This window comes from Catharus ustulatus, chromosome 4 (assembly GCF_009819885.2).
Source record: "Catharus ustulatus isolate bCatUst1 chromosome 4, bCatUst1.pri.v2, whole genome shotgun sequence".
In the NCBI taxonomy this organism is placed as follows: Eukaryota; Metazoa; Chordata; class Aves; order Passeriformes; family Turdidae; genus Catharus; species Catharus ustulatus.
In genome coordinates, this window is record NC_046224.1 from 27,761,213 (window position 1) to 27,778,812 (window position 17,600).

A 17,600-nucleotide genomic window follows, 5' to 3' on the forward strand; every position below is an offset into this window, starting at 1 on the left:
GAGGGGAAACTTTCTGAATGAATTCCAGCCAAAGCCTATTGATGTGTCAAACCTATAATGAAGTCTTTGTACTTATACAGCATTAAGGAAATATAACATGAAAAATGGATAGCTGGTAGCAATGTCCCTTGAAAGAATAAGCCAAACTGTGCTTAATTATTTACCTACAATTTCCCTTTTGAAGGCTTTTACAGAACAAGCCCTTTTTCCTTAATGCCATTTAAGACATTATGGCAAGATCTGAGCAACTGACCCTGCTTTGACCAGGTTCAACAACATTATCCTCTGCCCACTATGCCACAACATGCCATTTCAATGTGTGCAATATGCGCTTTTCTAAAGAGACGGCTTCTTGTATGAACACATTTAATTTAACTGTACTGAAAATGTAATAAATCTTCTCATCCATCTGTGCCCCTGCATGTTTCAGGAGTGTGCCCCACCACTGTGGTCTCTAATGACAGCAACCTGTCTCGTATGCAAGGAATGACAGGTCACACTCAACATATTCTAAAGATTACTGAGGAAACTAATTAATTTGCAGCTAAAATAAAGACCTATGCTATGTAAACCTGCTCCCTATTATGTGGGCAAAAGCAAAATTCTGATAATACACAGTACTAATGCCAAGCTGTCTGTGTTTCTCTAGCTCAGCAAAACAGCCAGCATTTACTGCTACCATTCAAAGCTTGGCACAGTTCAAGTACATAAGAAGAGCAAGAAAGGATCTTACAACAGAGCCTTTTTTCTCCCAGGCACAGATGCAAGAGCCAAATTCACACATCACTGTAACCAGAATAAAAACAAAACACAAACAAACAAACCAGTCATTCTGAGGAGAGTGTTGCTTTCCTGTAAGCTTCCTCTATCATACTGGGAAATATTAAGTTCATTACCTGAAATATCATTCCATCAAGTAACTGGCATTCCAGTTTTAACAGCAGTTTTTCAAATGGCTTTAGTTTATCTTCTTGAATCCCAAACTTAGAAGGGTTGTGATGGACAGATTTTAGTAGCCTGTAAGAGGTAGGTGTGGAACACACACATACAGCACACTTAAAACATAGTCAAAGTTTTATGAAATCCTGCCCTATTTTGATACGAGATTTTGATTCCCCCCTTGCCCTTAGCAGCAACCCCAAAAGTAAAAAAAAAACCACACAAACAAAAAACAACAAAAACAAACAACCCACAAAAATACACTAGGCCTGTATAAAGAATTTGCATTTGAGTAACTTCCATTTATTTGGGTTTTCAAGGACTGAGTTAATATTCCACTAATTCAGTTATCTTTATAATTGTTCACTCTTCATCTTTTACTTAAGGCACCATGCCTTCTTAAAGGTGAACGCCCATTCCCACGATCAATATGGACAGGGATAGTGTTAGCTCAGCTCTTTACACATCTAAATTTTTTACTAAATACTCTTTAAACCTCACCAATTATTACATTGTTTACCAAGATGCTTACCCTGCACTGAAAATGCAACATTCATACTCACACAAAATATTTACTGGTGCCCTTAGGACACTGTGGGAGCTTAGCCCTGTTCTTCATCGAAATTTCTGGAGAGATTACCAAAATCCACGTTCCCACACTGACTTTCTTGGAACATATCCATATGTTCATGTGCATATGCATATGCTTTTATCTTTTAGGTAGTGGGAGTATTTTTCACATCAGAGACACACCTCTTGTACATGGTCCAGTGATCTTTCAGTGTGGCATGATTGTCAATTATCTCATCCAGAGTGATCAAGATTGTGAGCAACTCTCCTAGATGCTCATACATTGCCTGTTAGTGAAGGAAAAAAAAAGAGAGGACTGTAGTTATTACAAAGTTTACTGCAGTCATATGTGGCACATAAAATTTCAGTTCCTTTCAATATATTTTCAGCCAACAAGATTATCAGCTACAGGTAAACAGGAAAATTTGTGGTTTGGCAGCTTAAAGATTTTACTTGTAGGGACATAAGAAATATTAAAGGAGTGTCTGCACACAAACTAAATTCCTTGATCTGCCTTGACACAGAAGAAACAGTTTTTTAAATTGTCTATATGCAGAGCCACACATTGTAATAAAGGAGCATACAAACACTTTGTTGCTAATAAATTTAGAATATGACATACATGGAGACACCAAGCCTTCCCATATAAAGGCCATAAAAAGTTGATTAATAAAATAAAACCTTTAAATTGAGATCTGTACTCAAAAGTCACTTTCATACTGTTTTTCTCAGGATTAATCATCAAGACCTATATATATTAACATAAGCAAAAGATTTCTAAATCATTCCCACCTGAAAATGAACTCCAGATGTCTCTATAATTTTAGGTGCATTCCTGTAAATAAAATAAAAATTTTAAGGCCTTTTTAATCCATAGAACAGAGCACATTTATCACTTCTGTATCATGATGTGTTCTCTGTTTCTGGGGATACGTTTCTCTTCATTAAAATAGTAACTTCAGGAAACAAAAGAACATCAAAACCTGATTTAAAGTACATGCTACATGAAATCTGTATGCTCTGATCAAATTTAATACTTCATTTTTAAAGATACAGCATATGACTGGTTGAAACCACCCAGTGTATTCAGTGCACACGTGTGTCAGCAATTCCCAATTCAGTTATGCAAATAGCTTTGACACACTCAGAGAATAAAATCACTTTATATGTAATCGAGCCATGTCCAAGCTACACATAAAGCACCACATAGGAAGTCTGCCTTGTGCTGGGGTAAAAGCCAAAAATAAAAGCAACAAATAAAACTGACAAGAATGACGCTGTGCTATTAGGGGATGGAGAAACAATTGAGAGTCCTGCAGAGATATGCAAAGCTAACTCAAACAATCCTATTCAGAGCTAAACCTTCCTCACAGTTTTCAAAGGAGCTAAATCAGTCCTTACTAAGCTAAATGTCAGGTGTTAAAACTATGGCTGTTCCATGAAGAATATATGTCAAGATTTACATTATCAAAATATACCGTAGAAGTGAGCTGATTTTTAAGTTAAGTATCAAGCAACAGGAGGAGCCTCTCAAACAGAGCAAGGATTAAAAATTAGCAATTTCTCAAACAAGGACTAAAAATGACAAACAATAACATCTTTGCATGTCATTATATACAAGCACTATTTTTTCTGAAAATAAAACAAAACCACTTCCATAACCATTTACGAAGTCCAAACTCGCATAGTAAAGCACTCTATCTCTAGACAACAATATTCCAAAATTGATCATGCTTTAAATATAACATTCATATTTTATACATTTAACTCTACATAGTAACAATACAGCATTTTAGGGAATAATTACTTGTTGCTGGTATACAGAACAGCCAGCTGATGCACTACATTCACCACCACTTCATAACATCGGGTAACAAAGCAAGACAGCTCCTGAAATACAAGAAAATAAAACACATAAAAATGTATAGGTCCTCCTCATACACAAGTTGTCATTACACCAAAACCACTGAACATAAACTACAGAATATGCAGCTGAAGCTCCAACTATATCCCCAACCCAAGTCAGCGAACAGATCTGAAGCAGGATGGAAAACATCCTACTATCAGCTCTGAAAAAGGATCTGGGAGTAAGCCAAGAAACTACCAATCACAATTTTCCAGTACAACTCTGACAATTTATACTATTGGTTCAATCTACCAAAGACAGTGAGAAGTGAGTTGACAACAGAGCCCAAGTACTTTCAGGGACAATACCACTGGTAGCAGAGGCTGTGCTTTTTCCCACTAGATTCAAGAGTCACACTCTGGATGCTGGTAATAACCAAATTCAAATTAGAATTTTCCACAGATGCCTGTACCTACGATAAGAGTGATAAGCCACAGCATACTGCTTTAAAACAAACAAAGAAAGTCAATGCCTTTGAAAGGTTTGCCTGACGACGGCAGAACTTAGGCTTGGTTATGTAACACAAAATGAGTAAGAACATGCCAACTCTGATCATATAAAGTACCACCTTAATTTCTATAATGGATTTTAATATGGCATTCCTTGAACAATAGGATAAATGAATAATAAATTAATCTGAGTTTCCCTTAACTGCAATAATATTTGTTCATTACTTTACCTTATAAATCCTATCAGGGAAATGTCAGTGTGCGATGAGTCTAGCCAGTCCGCACACAGATGGCTTTATAGCAGACAGCCCACACTGGCTGAACAGTGAGCCTGACAGGAGACTGGCTAACAGTTGAATTCTGTCTTCCTCTCCATCAAAAATAGATATTATTTGGGCTTCTGCCCTCTATTAGTCACCAATTTTCACAAAACATTACTTCTTATACTTGTTCTGCTCTAACAAATGCAGCTGAAATAAGCCAACAGATTCCAGAGGAATGGATTAATAGACAGCTAAGATCATGCTTCCTGGCAAGGTAGCACCAGCTGCCATTTTAAAATTTCTGGAAAGCAGTCCAAGTCAACAGCACATGCACATTAGAAGCTACATAATAAGATTGTAATTTTAAACTAATGTTTCAGAGGACTATTTTGATAATATTTTTTAAAAATGTTTTGACCTAGCAAGTTTGAGGCTACTGCATCTAGGTAATCCAGAAATCCTGGAAGAGCCAATAAACCAATACATGGACATTAGCTCTATGAAAGCAACTTTTCACCGTTTTGTCAACTTCATATTTTCACACCACTTCTGGGGACATGCCTATAACACTGACCAGAGTAGCATTTCCTAATCTAAGGATGTAGAACACTGAATGGTTTTAGGAGAATCCAACTGCTGAAAAAGAACAAACTTCATAAGCAAAACAAAGAATGAAAGATGAAACCTACAAAGTTGATAAGTCAAACAGCTTGGAAAATGGGAAAGAAAATCTGAGAGATCCTAACAAGTCACTGCACTTCAGCGTGATAAAGGAAGTTGAGAAATTACTTCCTACAGCATTGTCTTGCCATGTCACAGAAAATGATTAGTGCCATGCTGCACAATTGACAGGAATTTTAACTCTTTTTAAACCAGAATTTGTTTAAACATTCTGGAAGCTTCCTCTATATTCTCTACTTCACCACAGCTACTTCATTAAAAGCAATACTGCATAAAAGTAGAAACATTTTTAGGAATGGGACCGTCACTAAAGCTATATTGAAGACAAAAAACTCCACAATAGACTGAAACTCAAGAGCACAGGAAATCTTCAGAATAAAAATAGATCCTGTTATCATGCAAAGGATCCTGAACAACCAAACTGTATAAGAAATAAGTGTTCTTCCAAAAATGTTTGAAGGAGACACAAGCAATTTTTTTCAGGTACATACTTTGATTTTGCTTTCTTCTACCAGCTAAAAAAACTGCAAACATATAAAACAATGCATTTCTAATGTTCAATGAACACTAAAATTTACAAACCAAACTCATAAAACCAGCTATCTTTAAAACCAGATAAAAGCAACCTCAATTTTTCCTCTCCTACTGAAATTGTTTAAAGTAAATTTTAATCACTTCTCTCACTAGATTTCCAGAAAGAAGTATCAAAAAATCCCCAAACAATGTGTGATATGTCAGCTGGTTGTGACAGGTCTGCAGGCAAAACATAGTAACATATCAAATGACTGCTATGCCTTTCAGCAAAACGCAAACAGGATATGGCAGACTGTTAAATCCATTTTGCAAGTAAAATTAAGATTATAATTGCTGTCCAAAAAATCAAAACATACTCTACCTGCAAGAAAGAAACAAATCTTCCCATCTGTATTTGGCAATCTCCCTCCACCATGCTGGAGTCTGTGGCTTAAAAGAGAAACATTTGTCAACATTTTCTTAAGATTGTGCTGTACCTGTTAAACTAACATTGAAGCTTGCCCTCCAAGCCATTTATTTGTCATACTAGTAGAGTGCACTATTCTAAGTGTATTGATGGAACATCAAAACTGCCTAAATTTGCTTTCCTAAGGTGGACTTATTTTTGGAATTTCTTTTTCATTAAGAATTACATGGTTTACAAATTAGATATAAAGCTGGGAAAAGTCTTCTTCGTCTGGAAGAAAGAGAACAAACCCCAGAATTCTTTAAGGGCATATGTTTTATGTAACCTCATATACTTCAATTTTTAAGAAATTTGCATGAAAATAGTAGCTATTTATCTTGCAAGAAACATCCAGATGCTTTTTACTGAAAGAATACATTACATGATTAACCAGAAATAATTAATTTTCTTTTTCCTACATATCCTTCTGCACAAAAGAACAGGCTTACCACCATAGCTTCACAGCATTATCTGCATGACACAGAACACAGAAATACAATAATTACATCAGCCATGCCAAACTGTTTCAGTCATCTGGAGCGGTTTGAAAATCACCGGACAAAATACTGTCCTTTCAATGTGACAACAGATAGATGCTACAGACTTGAGATTTTTCTTCTGGGTCACTCTGAACAGGAAAAGCTCACATGAAATTACAAGTTTACCTGCCTTCTTGCTATAAAAAACATTCTTTTACAGTTATCAGAGACTAAAGGAGTCTCCATACTTCTCTAACATGGAGCGCTGGGACAGGATACTAAATACTGCATTGCTTCTTCACACATTTTATGTGACCTTTAATCTCCTTTATGTATGTCCCAAAAAACCCCTATCCAGCTACCTGAAGTTCCTAGACTAGTCCTAGCCACTGCAAAGACAAGATGGGGAAAAAAATTTTCTTCACACAGAGGGAAAAAGCCGGCGTAGTATTTGTTTAAATTTCAATCAACCTTGAGTCAATAACTTTGCCAGTTATTTAAAGTAAGCAAGCTTGCAGCTATCAAAGAAAATGCTATAAGTAGGCACATGGAAATACAGAACATAATTTCTGCATTCCTACCTAACCCTCAGAAAGCCAACCTCTCAGTTCCCGCCATTTCCAAGCATTCTCTGCACAACACCCATCAGGAACAAAGTGCTGCTTAATATATTAATCTGCCGCAGTCTGACTTTTTCATGCAAGAGACATGGAAAATTCTGAGGGATCTCCCAGTATCATTTCGGTAGCCTATGACTTTAAAATATTTAAAACCATATTTGATAAGACATGCAAGTCAGCTAAGATAAAAAGGAGAAAAAAAAACCACCAAAAAACTTCACACATAACAAGCTAACAAATGCCCCACTTTTCCATGCTCCTTACCCACAACAGTTATCTTATATAGCACTTAAAAGAATGATAAACAGTCCTAAGCTCAAAGATTTCACATTCCCTGATATTTCCACCACACTCTTCGTCTCTTGAAAAGCTTTAAGAATGCCCTTTTACAATACTACAATGGAAAAGCTTTTCTTCTCTTTCAAACCACTGGAATAGACACAAAGTTGAGTGATAGGTCTCTGAAGCAACTCTTGAATATATTCAATCCTTATGACCAAGATCTGTTCTTATTCTTACACTAGCATCCCTTAAGGTGGAAGTTTAAGGCCAGTCATTCAGGAGTTACCAGTTAAACTCCAAGACAAAAAACAGCTTTCGCCTAAAGCAGTGTCTCATGATTTGTGAACTGACTTATAATTACTTGTGCCCATCTTATGCCATTGTCTAAGCATGTAGTGGAGTTACCCGCAATGGAAGGGCAGGTGACATCAACACACTCCAACTTATCTTGGAGTATCAATTGCGTAAGTGAAGAGGGCAGGATTCGGGTCAAGTTATTTATTAATGGTTTCATGGTTTTACTACAATTAAATAATTTACCACAATAAATAATCAGATTTATTGTTTTACTACAACCAAGGTCAACTGTAGTCCCAAAAGGATGTAAGTTGGTTTAGGATGTGTTTATGCATGAAAAACAGTTTCAATGCCATACCTTGCAAAATAGCTGCTGCATTAGACAAGCTCTATGTAAGACATTTAATACAACCTCAGCAGCTCACACTCCCTACTTCCAATGCAATTAAGGCTGAACAAAATTTCCTATTAATGTAAGAATACTTACTGCAGGTCTTTACAAATAAACCTTATCATCTTAAGCCAACTCAGGACAGCTATAAGACACTAGCATATATCCTCATACCATCAAAGTTCTCTATTTGGTGCACATCACAGAGAAAGCACATACCCATGTAATAAAATCACAGTTATTGCAGCATTTAATATAACCTGAAGCAATAATACAAAACTAAATACTTTTACAGTAAAGGGAGCTACTCACCTCCTTCTCCATAAAACAAGAGGCCATTATAAAATTTAGTTTCTGCCTAACAACAAAAGCAGAAATTTGTTTTTTAATAAATAGGATATATGTAATCAAGCTAAAAAAAGTATTTAGACATATTTTGTTTCTTTACTGATACAAATAAATCTATATATCAGCTTGCCAAACCGCAAACCTTTTCATATACAATAATAAAAGTCAGCTGAATTTACCTCATATTTTAACTTCTTGATTTCACAGCAAAGAGCAGCATACACAGTTATAACTTTGTTTAGAACCTAGACTCAAAGTGAGGAAAAAAATCACACAGATTACAAACAAGTTCACATTTAGAGGGTTTGGGTTGAAGTTGAATAACTTTTTTTTACTTTAAGCATAAAGTGCTTACCTTGTTTTCTGTCTTTATGAGCTCCAGTAGGGAGGACTGTTCATATGGCAAAAGCTACCATTAAAATAAAAAGCAAACAAAAAAAATCACAAAACAACCAAACAGAAAAATCAGCAACTTCAGAAAACATTAGTAAAAGATAGATATTTATCCAACTAGGCAAGTATTCCCCCCAGTTTAATCCCAAATAGGGTCAGTAGCAAGACAGAGAGAGACACTTGCACATTACTGGCAACCTGTACTGCAGGAATCTTTCACTCTTCACCTTCACATAGAAATATAACAGCAGGTATATGACATAGCATTTACAATAATTTATTTACAAAACTTGAAAAGCAAAAGCATGGCATTATGGTGTATGTAAGAGAAAAATAACTAAACTAAAACATGAATTAATAATCCCAAATGCCAGAAACAGGAAGCAGAAAACACATCTGTATGCAGGCACTGATAATTTGTACTTAAGTCAGTCTGATTTTGACTAGTCCATAAATATGCAGTACTGTGGTGGCCCTACACACAATTTATTCAAATTATTCAGACAGATGATTGCTTGAGAGTGCATGTTCAGCACAGACAAGTTTCACATGGCAACAAAAGCGCTTTTAAAACATATCTGCAAATTCAGTGAAGAGGAAAAGCTAATGCTCCACTGAGGACAGAGAAACTGTGACCAAGAAAACAGCCAATTCTGTGCCAAGGCCATTAGGGTAAAACACAACCTATAAACACACACACAGTTTACTCTGCAGTTTTATAACTATTAGTGAGCTCTCCAGGAACTCCAGCCCTCAGATAAAAACACTAACCGCCACAGGGAAGAAGTCTGCTGAAATCAGCCTTCCCAACACATGAAGAATTAGAAATTCATTTAACTTCTGCTAGTATCCATAAGACTAGAAAGCAATAATATGAAAATTTCCTCTCATATGATATGCATCAATTCTATTAATTATTTGATAATTAAAATAGTATTGGATAGGTTCCTCACACACAAAAGTCAAATTTTTAAGAGCACAAATGCATCAAGTTTTTACTTCTGAGGTTTTGAAGGAATGGACAAATGAGGAAAGTAACAGTTGCAATGTATATTAAATATATTAAGACCTTCAAAGCAATGGGATCAAGACTGAAGTCCCACACATCTCCAACAGAGTCATCCAATGCATCTTCAATTCTCTTCAGCTGAGACGTATATTCCTCAAGAAATTTTCCATAATTCTTCAACTGCACTTCAGCATGAATTTCTGAGAATTGATAACATTTGTATAGTTTTATGGCCAATTCATTAAGTTGCAACATAAAAAAATGTTATTAAAAAACATTTAACCTGCTGCTATTTAGCTTTAGACCCGTATGCCTTATTTTGCTGTGGAAATTTCTTTAATAAAATGTAGATTTAAAACAAAGTTCTTATTTGTTTAAAAAAAATCTTATAACTTAGTGTTGGTCTAAAAGAAATTCAAATACTACTTGAGGAGTATCAAACATCTAAGCAATATGCAGAAAATTATTTTTAAAGGCACATCTATTGTTAAACTAAGACACTAACAATCACATGAGGTACTGAGCAAAGAAATTACTGTAGAAATTGTAAGACAGCAGGAGTCCCTTCCCATCAGCTGAAACAGTACATATACATTTATGTAAGAATTTTGAGGCAATGGGTCTAATAATTTCAGCCTGAGTACAGTTGAATTTCCAGCAATCCTCTTTCCACTTCTCTCTGGTACCTCTCAGTGAGTTATTTGAGCGTTACATGGAAAGCTTTTGGTTAGTCCCTCCCATTTTCAAATTCACCCTTCTCAGGCAGAATTTTTCTTCTGCTGGGCACTGAAATGCACAGCTGTCCTGTTAGTGTCAGGGGCAAGCAGATTCAAAGGGACAAATAGGTTCAAAGGCTAACATTCAGCTGGTCAAACACCAGCAACAGTGGTCTTACTTAGCAAAGTAAATCTAAAGGCAGTTCATGCAAAAAAAAGTTTCATGCTGTCTATCTTGATCTTTTTTATTTCCCATATTAAGATGCTCTCCACTCTCCTCTCCAAATTATACACAATTACTGACTTAGCTGCACAATCTGAACCACAGAGTAAATGATTACAGTTCAAGCATTCTACACTCAGGAAGTACAATCCTTTTTTATGAGAAGACTGAAGTGTCTTCCCCACAATTAGATAACATATCTACCAGCTTATGATCTTCTGCTACTTGTTGAAAATAGAATTATCTAAAAAAAGTTGGAGAATGAAGGTCAGCTGAACAACTGAACTTTTCTTACTCAAGAATTCAGCCATCATATAGCTTTATATGCGCCCTTTTCACATTTCAGCAAGTAGACGACTGGCCTAGAAAGTTAAAAATAATATATTCTTTTATTCTGTACATTCAACCTCTTACTCATCCTCATGCCAAACAACAGAGCCAAATGGTAGCTGATGGCTACTTCAGTGGGAGAGCACTGCTGAATCAATTATCATTGAAACATCTTTTGCAGAAAGAAAATACCTGACTGAGAAACTGCACCAGGGAGCTGAGATTTTTGAGAAAGGGAGGAATGAATAAAGACAATTTGCTAGGGACTATGTACAGGGCGGTTGAGATTGAGAAGGAGAAATGACTGCAGTGAAGAACTGAATTAATTTTAAGATAGTACTTTGAAAGCAGCAGCAATGCAACCATAAAGGCACACAGACTGCAAACCCTACCCAAGGAGCACAGCACACTCTCACTTCAATGGCATTACTGCCATTGAGTTCTAGCAGTACCTGCAGCCTAGACAATGCACAGGCATTGTCAAGATCAGGAGACTGAATTTCATGTAGGAGAAGAAGCAAGTGAACAAAACACTCTTCATCAGCAGGATTCCAGGCACTGATGGGTAGCCCTTAAGTTGTATCATCATACTATTTTATTCCATCAAATCCATCTCATCCTTCAGGCTCCTTCCAGTGCATCTTCTGTAAGCTCTGCTGCAGCAAACCAGTAAAACACTGGCTTTTAACCAGCTACCATGTCAGCTTCTGTGCTTTACTGCTAGAAAATCTGGAGTAGGGGAGATACTAAAGAGGTATGCTCTGGTAATTCCCCAACCACATCTCCTTCCTTATCACAAAAGACAAACTAAGAACAAAAAACTGACAGTCACTGGGGTGTTCTAGGAAAACAGAAAAAACTTCAAAGTCATACAAGAGTAGGAAATTTGCACCACTGTTCAAATCAGTTCCCTATGAAACAAAAACATCATGCATTTCTCAAACAAAACCTCAAAACAGCACTCAGCTAGAGATCCACAGACTGTCACCTTTCCAGCAGATAAATTATGGATTTGAGCAACACTGCAACTCATTAAATACTTCTAAATACTTCATCATTGATAGCCATCAATTTGCTACCTTATACTGATCATCTATAAAATAAGAGGCAGGAATAATTTCTCATTTTCTTAGTGAGACAAAGAGTGGAAGCTCTTAGCTAGAGACAGGCAGAGTTGCACAGATAAAAAATTACTTGCAGATAAGGGAAGCTTTCTAAGATGCAGAACATTTTTCCTAAATAAACTGACTCACACAGAGGAAGAAAACTACATCATAGAAAGCAGATATCATCCCTTTCTTCAGACAAGCATACATACTTTATAAGGTATAATGTGTTTACAATAAAGTTTAATTTAGTTTCTCCTCAGGTGATAAAACTAAAGCATTATAGTTGGAAAAGTGCAAGAGATGAACTCAGTAGCACAGATCCCTCAACTTAATCTTAACTTCTTTACATCAATATTCAATGAACTCGTTGGCACCAGGATTTGCAAGTGCCATAGCCACACATACCTAGGATAGAGATGTAACAAACTTACTTAGTATCTCATGTCCTCAGCTGAGAAAGTTGCAATTGCTAAATGTTAGCGATACAAAGTGAAAGTAGACAAGGACAAAAAATGCCTTTCAAACCACAAGATTTTTCTTTGGCTTTTCTCTAGAACGTTGTGTGCTGTTCTGCATGGAAGATCAGCCTGTTTCTTCACCCTCGCAATGGTGATAATGGGGCATATGAAGTCATGTACATTTTTTTGGAGTTGTACTTCATGTCCTGGTCAAACTAGCAGAGATCTGGAATTTTGAGCAATAGCTACGTTTTCCTTTGCACAACTACGAAATTGATAAAAAGTTCTGCTCAGGACAGCTTCAGTTTCCACTGAAATCCAGACTAAACGAACATGGCATAAACAGTATCATCCCTTGGGATAACATTGTATGTGAAACAGTTGGTCCATGAGTGACATATTTTCACAGCAACACCTGGTATTATTAATTTGGCACAGTTCAGTTGACAGTGCGTATTACAGTGTGACAACCATATAAGTTCCCTGTTTAGAAACTAGGTCACCTCCACAGGCTGAGTAAAACGTGGATTTTGACGGGCACACGAACCCACCGTGCAAGACTTCAGCACCGCAAGATCTTATTCAATTACATCTTAAAGGTGAAACTGCAAGTGACCGCCAGCCTCCCGCGACAGAGAGCCTTCACCAATGAAAGCCGAGTACAACTAACTGTTTAGAGCCTATCCTGATGTGACTTCTCTGGATAACCAAGGGAGCCACTGCGAAAATGTGTGAGCCACGAGAAATGTCAGGGAAGGAAAGAAGCAGGGTTCCCACGACATAAAAGAGAAGTCAGGGGGGCACAAGGAGCCTGGCCCTGCCCGCCGCACGGGAGGCACCGAGGGAGCACAGGATGAAGGGCTGGAAAAGCCACTCCCCCACCCCAAAACAACCCCGACGCTACGGAGAGGGGGGTGGGAGCGGAGAAGGTCACGGCGGCCGCGCAGGCCTGGCCGCGGGGGGATCAGCGCTGGGCTGGGGGGAGGGCGCGGGGCAGGGTCCGCGGGGCACCGCTGGGGCGACCCCGCTCAGCTCCCGCTCCCTCCTCCCTCGCTCCTTCCGCTCCCGGCGGGCGGGCAGCGGGGCGGGCCGGGGGGAGCAGGGGTGCCCAGCCCGCGCCTCCCCCCGCTCCCAGCCGGCTCTCGCCGCACCCCGCCGGCCCCGCCCCGCCCGGCCCGCCCTCCGCGGGCGCTCACTCTGCGAGCCGTCGTCCAGGCGGTCGAACTCCCAGTCCGGGGACAGGGTCTCCAGCGCCATCGCCGCCGACCCCGGTAGCGGCCGCCCGGCCGCCCCTGACTCAGGCGCACGGGACTTCCTGCCCCGCGCCCGCGCCGCACGCCGGGAAATGGAGGCGGAGGGGGAGCCTGGGCTCCGGGGGAGGAGGCGGGACAGAGCTGCCGCCGCTCCGCCGCCCCTCCCTGCTTCTCTCCCTCCGCTCCCTCCGTCCGCCCTGGGGGTCGGCGCTGTCCGCGGCTGGGGGGAGCGCGGGGAGGCCCCGCGGGGCGGGAGGCGCTGCCCGGGGGCGGGGCGGGGAGCTCGCTCCCCCCGCTCCTCCCTCCGACCCCCGGCAGCCGGAGCTGGCTGTGCTGGGTGAGGCAGGGCCGGCCTCGGAGGCAGCGGGGCTTTGGGAGCTCGGAGGCAGCGGGGCTTTGGGAGCTCTCTGCTTTTCGCCTGGGGCTCGGCACCCCGGCCCAGTCCCCGTGACACCGGCTCGCAGCTCTGCGGCTGCTGGCAGGAGGGAAAGCTGCGCCGCTGGAGCGGGACAGCCCCGCAGCCGCCCCGGCGCTTCCCCCTTCGGCTGCGCAGGGAGGGAGCGGTGCGAGGAGCTGGCCCTGCTCTGGGATGGGCTGGAGCGCGGGGACAGGGCACAGCTCCCGCTGATCATCCCCCTGTCGTCTGTGGTCACAAGGGCTCTGAGGTGCTTGCCTACGTGCCACTTTATTTTCTTTTTTCCCAGGGCTCTAGGGGTTGTAAAATCGAAATATAAGTAGAAGTACTTGGGATAGGGAGAGAAGTAGCCATTCAAGGCCATTAACAGCGACCACAGCAATTTCATTAGCTCAGCAGAATCTGTAGCATCAGCAGAAAAGGAAATGGCTTTCCATAGCAGTATCACCAGGAGCATCAGCAATGTCAGTGGGGAAAGAGCAATAAAAATAGCAATCCGGAGGAGAGATGTGTCATTAAGTGCAGGACCGTCCATAAAAGCTAACTCGGAGTGCAACAATTCTGAAAATAGCGCCTACTTTCTGGTTGCTTTATGACTAAAAGGAAGCCATTCTTTGGAATCTAAGGATTTTAAAGTTTCTAGGCATGAAAGATCCGGTTGGTTGAAAGATCATGTTTACTGATGAGTTTTTCTTATCTAAAGTGCATTCTAAGAGGCCACCCTGGGAAAGAAGAGATCAAATTTAGCTTTGTGTGAAATGAAACAATGTTTGGAGTAAGTTGTTTGTTTGTTTGTTTGTTGTGTTGGGGTTTCTTTTTGCTGAAGAGGACTGTGATTTGGAACATGCTGTCAAACAATCATGATGTAAATATGTCAATACATCTCATCCGTTCTTATGCAAGCTGAAGGTGTTCCCATTGGGTTTTATTGGAACTAGAAGTTTAATTGTGCAGGACATTGACAGCTGGCAGTGAACACAAGTGTCTCTAAGGAGATGATGAATATAATGCAAAATGAAAACACAAATTATGCTAGATTTTAAGGATTTCGTTCTGTCTGTGCAGCTTTAATTGAACTTAGTATAGCTCCTAAATATTTATTCAAAGCTGATGTATGTCTTCCAATTTTGAAAAATGGAACAAAAAAATAGAGGAGTTTTCTTTACAAACTTTGTTTGAAACAAACGCTATTTCTTTCATCTGTGTAAGACTGCACATGAACAGAGGCTTTAAGACTGCTTAAAAAGTGGTTATCAGACCTTCTGCTCTGTCTCAGAAAAAGATGTCCTTCAATTCTGCAGCATGGTACAAAGGAGAAGTCTGCAAAACTGGCACTTGGTAGAGCCCTCATTTCCCACGTCTAAACTGAATTTGTAAAGTAAATATTGCAGGGTTGTTTATTGCAAGGTTGTGAGATGGTCAAGGTAATCCAGCTGGCTGGTCTGTGCAGTGGCCACACCAAAGGGCACAGTGATCCCCACAGCATAAGTGATGTAGCCCTTATTTTAGATATGGAAAAAGAACATTATTTCAAAAGAAAATACACTGAAATATGCCTTTTTTTTATGGAAAAAGAAAAAAAAAAAGAAAAATCACAATTATACTCAAGTAACTATGCCAGTTAAATTTATGCTGCCATTCATGATCCATTAATTTAAATGACTGATAATTGGCTTTTCCTTTGGCTCCCTAGGTGGCAGTGTTTTGTTGCTCACACTGCAATTATTTAGGCCATTTGCAGATTCTGCTAGAATTTCTGTTTTCTCTGAAAATCTGATTTGGACTTTATCTTGAAGCTCACTGGCAGTGAGACTGGCTTGGATTTGATTGATAAGTTTTTTGGGCTGTCTTATCAGTGAAAAGTTTTCTGCTGTTCACTCATGTGAAATTACTGACATTTTATAAACATAATATCTGAAAATTAGATGACAGAGCTTCCATTTTTGCTAGGAAGCTTTTATGTGGTACAAACTCATAGGAATTGCTAAGATTGCTCAAATATCTGTTAGAATCTTCAGGAAATAGAGCAGTAAGAAAAGTCTTTAGACTTTGTTTAATAGAGAGTGGTTTTTAAGCTTATCATTACTGAACACAGACATAATTGATAAAACAATCATTTCTTTTGGTCAGGCCAAAATGATCATAAAATGAAATTTCATAATGGACTATCACAGGAACTGAGTAAAATGTGAACACAAATATGTTCCAGCTGACATTACTTGTTACACTTCAGTACTAGAAAGGGTAGATGAGAGAATAATGTCCAAAATACAGCAGAAATAATATGGTACTATGACTGTTTTATTTATGAAATGGTTAGGTATCTATGGCTTCATAAATTGATAGGGGCCTGATTCCATGAGGTATTAAAAATCCTTTTTCCTTTGAAATAATCCCAATTGTAAATATCATACTACAATGGACAGTACAGTTGCCTGGTATTTTAAACAGTATTTTTCTCATTTTTGAAACCCTCCATCTGATATTTTAACCATCCAAACAGAAGCCACTAAAAAAAAAACAAAACCCATACACACAAAAAACCAAACAAAAAAAAAAAACACAAAAAAACAATACAAAACAAATCAAAGAAGGTAGAAAAGCACCTAGAGCAGATATTGCTTCTCAGGTATAGAGGCAAAGTTCCACCAAGACTGACAGTTTGTAATTCCTAAAATTGTAATTACTTACAGGAAAAATAATTTTTTACTTGCTGTGTCTGCAGAAACCCAACTATTCTCTATGTTCCTTGTCTGTGGAATGTTTGATGCTTAGCTGTGAACATTTTAAATAAAATAAAGATCTTGCTCAAAGTTTTTGTGGCAGAATTCCCAGAAAGGATTTACCATCTGAGATCTGCTCTTTGCAGCTCCACTTCGCTAAGATAGCAACAACTTTTGCAGATGTAGTTTCTACTCTATCATATGGAATCTGAGAGACTTCCATTCAGCCATGTGACTAAGGCATCTGCACATGATAGTTCTTGCCAGTAGCTAAATTGGTAAAATAATCTCCTTTCCTCATATATATGCCTCTTTTTGGTTAATCTGGGGAAATGGAATGTCAAGTGTAAGATTTTAAATGGTTAATGTCTATTTAAGACCCTCTGGAGAAAAAAATTATAAGTTTTAATATAAACATTGCAGAGATAACAGACAAAGTAACTTTCCCATAAAATCTTGCTTCAGCAGGTGGAAAAACATAAAATGGTTTTATTGTATAAAATTTTAGTTGAAACTTGTCATGCAATTAACATACTTAGTGAACAACCATACAAAGCCTTACTTTATTTTTTTTAATTACTCGGTCTTTAAAACTGGGTGAACTCTAAAGTACTCCTGAGGAATTTGAGTCTGAACTATGACCAAATCTTTAATCATCTTGAAAAGCCCCATCAAGGCTGATTTCTAACAACAAAAAGCCTATGCAGAGCTCATTTAGTTGATTACTGAGTCCTAGAGCACGATTTTCAAAAGAGAGCAAATCCTGG

The 17,600-nt window shown here is 39.0% G+C and overlaps 1 protein-coding gene across 6 annotated transcripts in view; it reads right to left on the minus strand.

Annotated features, from left to right (window-relative positions):
* Positions 1-13,794, minus strand: part of WASHC4 (WASH complex subunit 4) — a 54,341-nt gene extending 40,547 nt beyond the window's left edge. For 4 of the 6 annotated variants that reach the window (XM_033059085.2, XM_033059083.2, XM_033059082.2 and 1 more), the window contains exons 1-10: positions 13,639-13,794; positions 9,667-9,806; positions 8,560-8,613; positions 8,384-8,449; positions 8,169-8,214; positions 5,704-5,771; positions 3,317-3,399; positions 2,302-2,344; positions 1,693-1,796; positions 897-1,017 (exon numbers count right to left, since the gene is read on the minus strand). In XM_033059085.2, coding sequence (XP_032914976.1) covers positions 897-1,017; positions 1,693-1,796; positions 2,302-2,344; positions 3,317-3,399; positions 5,704-5,771; positions 8,169-8,214; positions 8,384-8,449; positions 8,560-8,613; positions 9,667-9,806; positions 13,639-13,699 — 786 coding nt within the window. In that variant the 5' untranslated portion in view covers positions 13,700-13,794. The remainder of the gene's footprint in view (positions 1-896; positions 1,018-1,692; positions 1,797-2,301; positions 2,345-3,316; positions 3,400-5,703; positions 5,772-8,168; positions 8,215-8,383; positions 8,450-8,559; positions 8,614-9,666; positions 9,807-13,638) is intronic. The other 2 variants (XM_033059086.2, XM_033059087.2) reach the window with 2 other exon arrangements.
* Between the last annotated feature and the right edge of the window lie 3,806 nt (positions 13,795-17,600).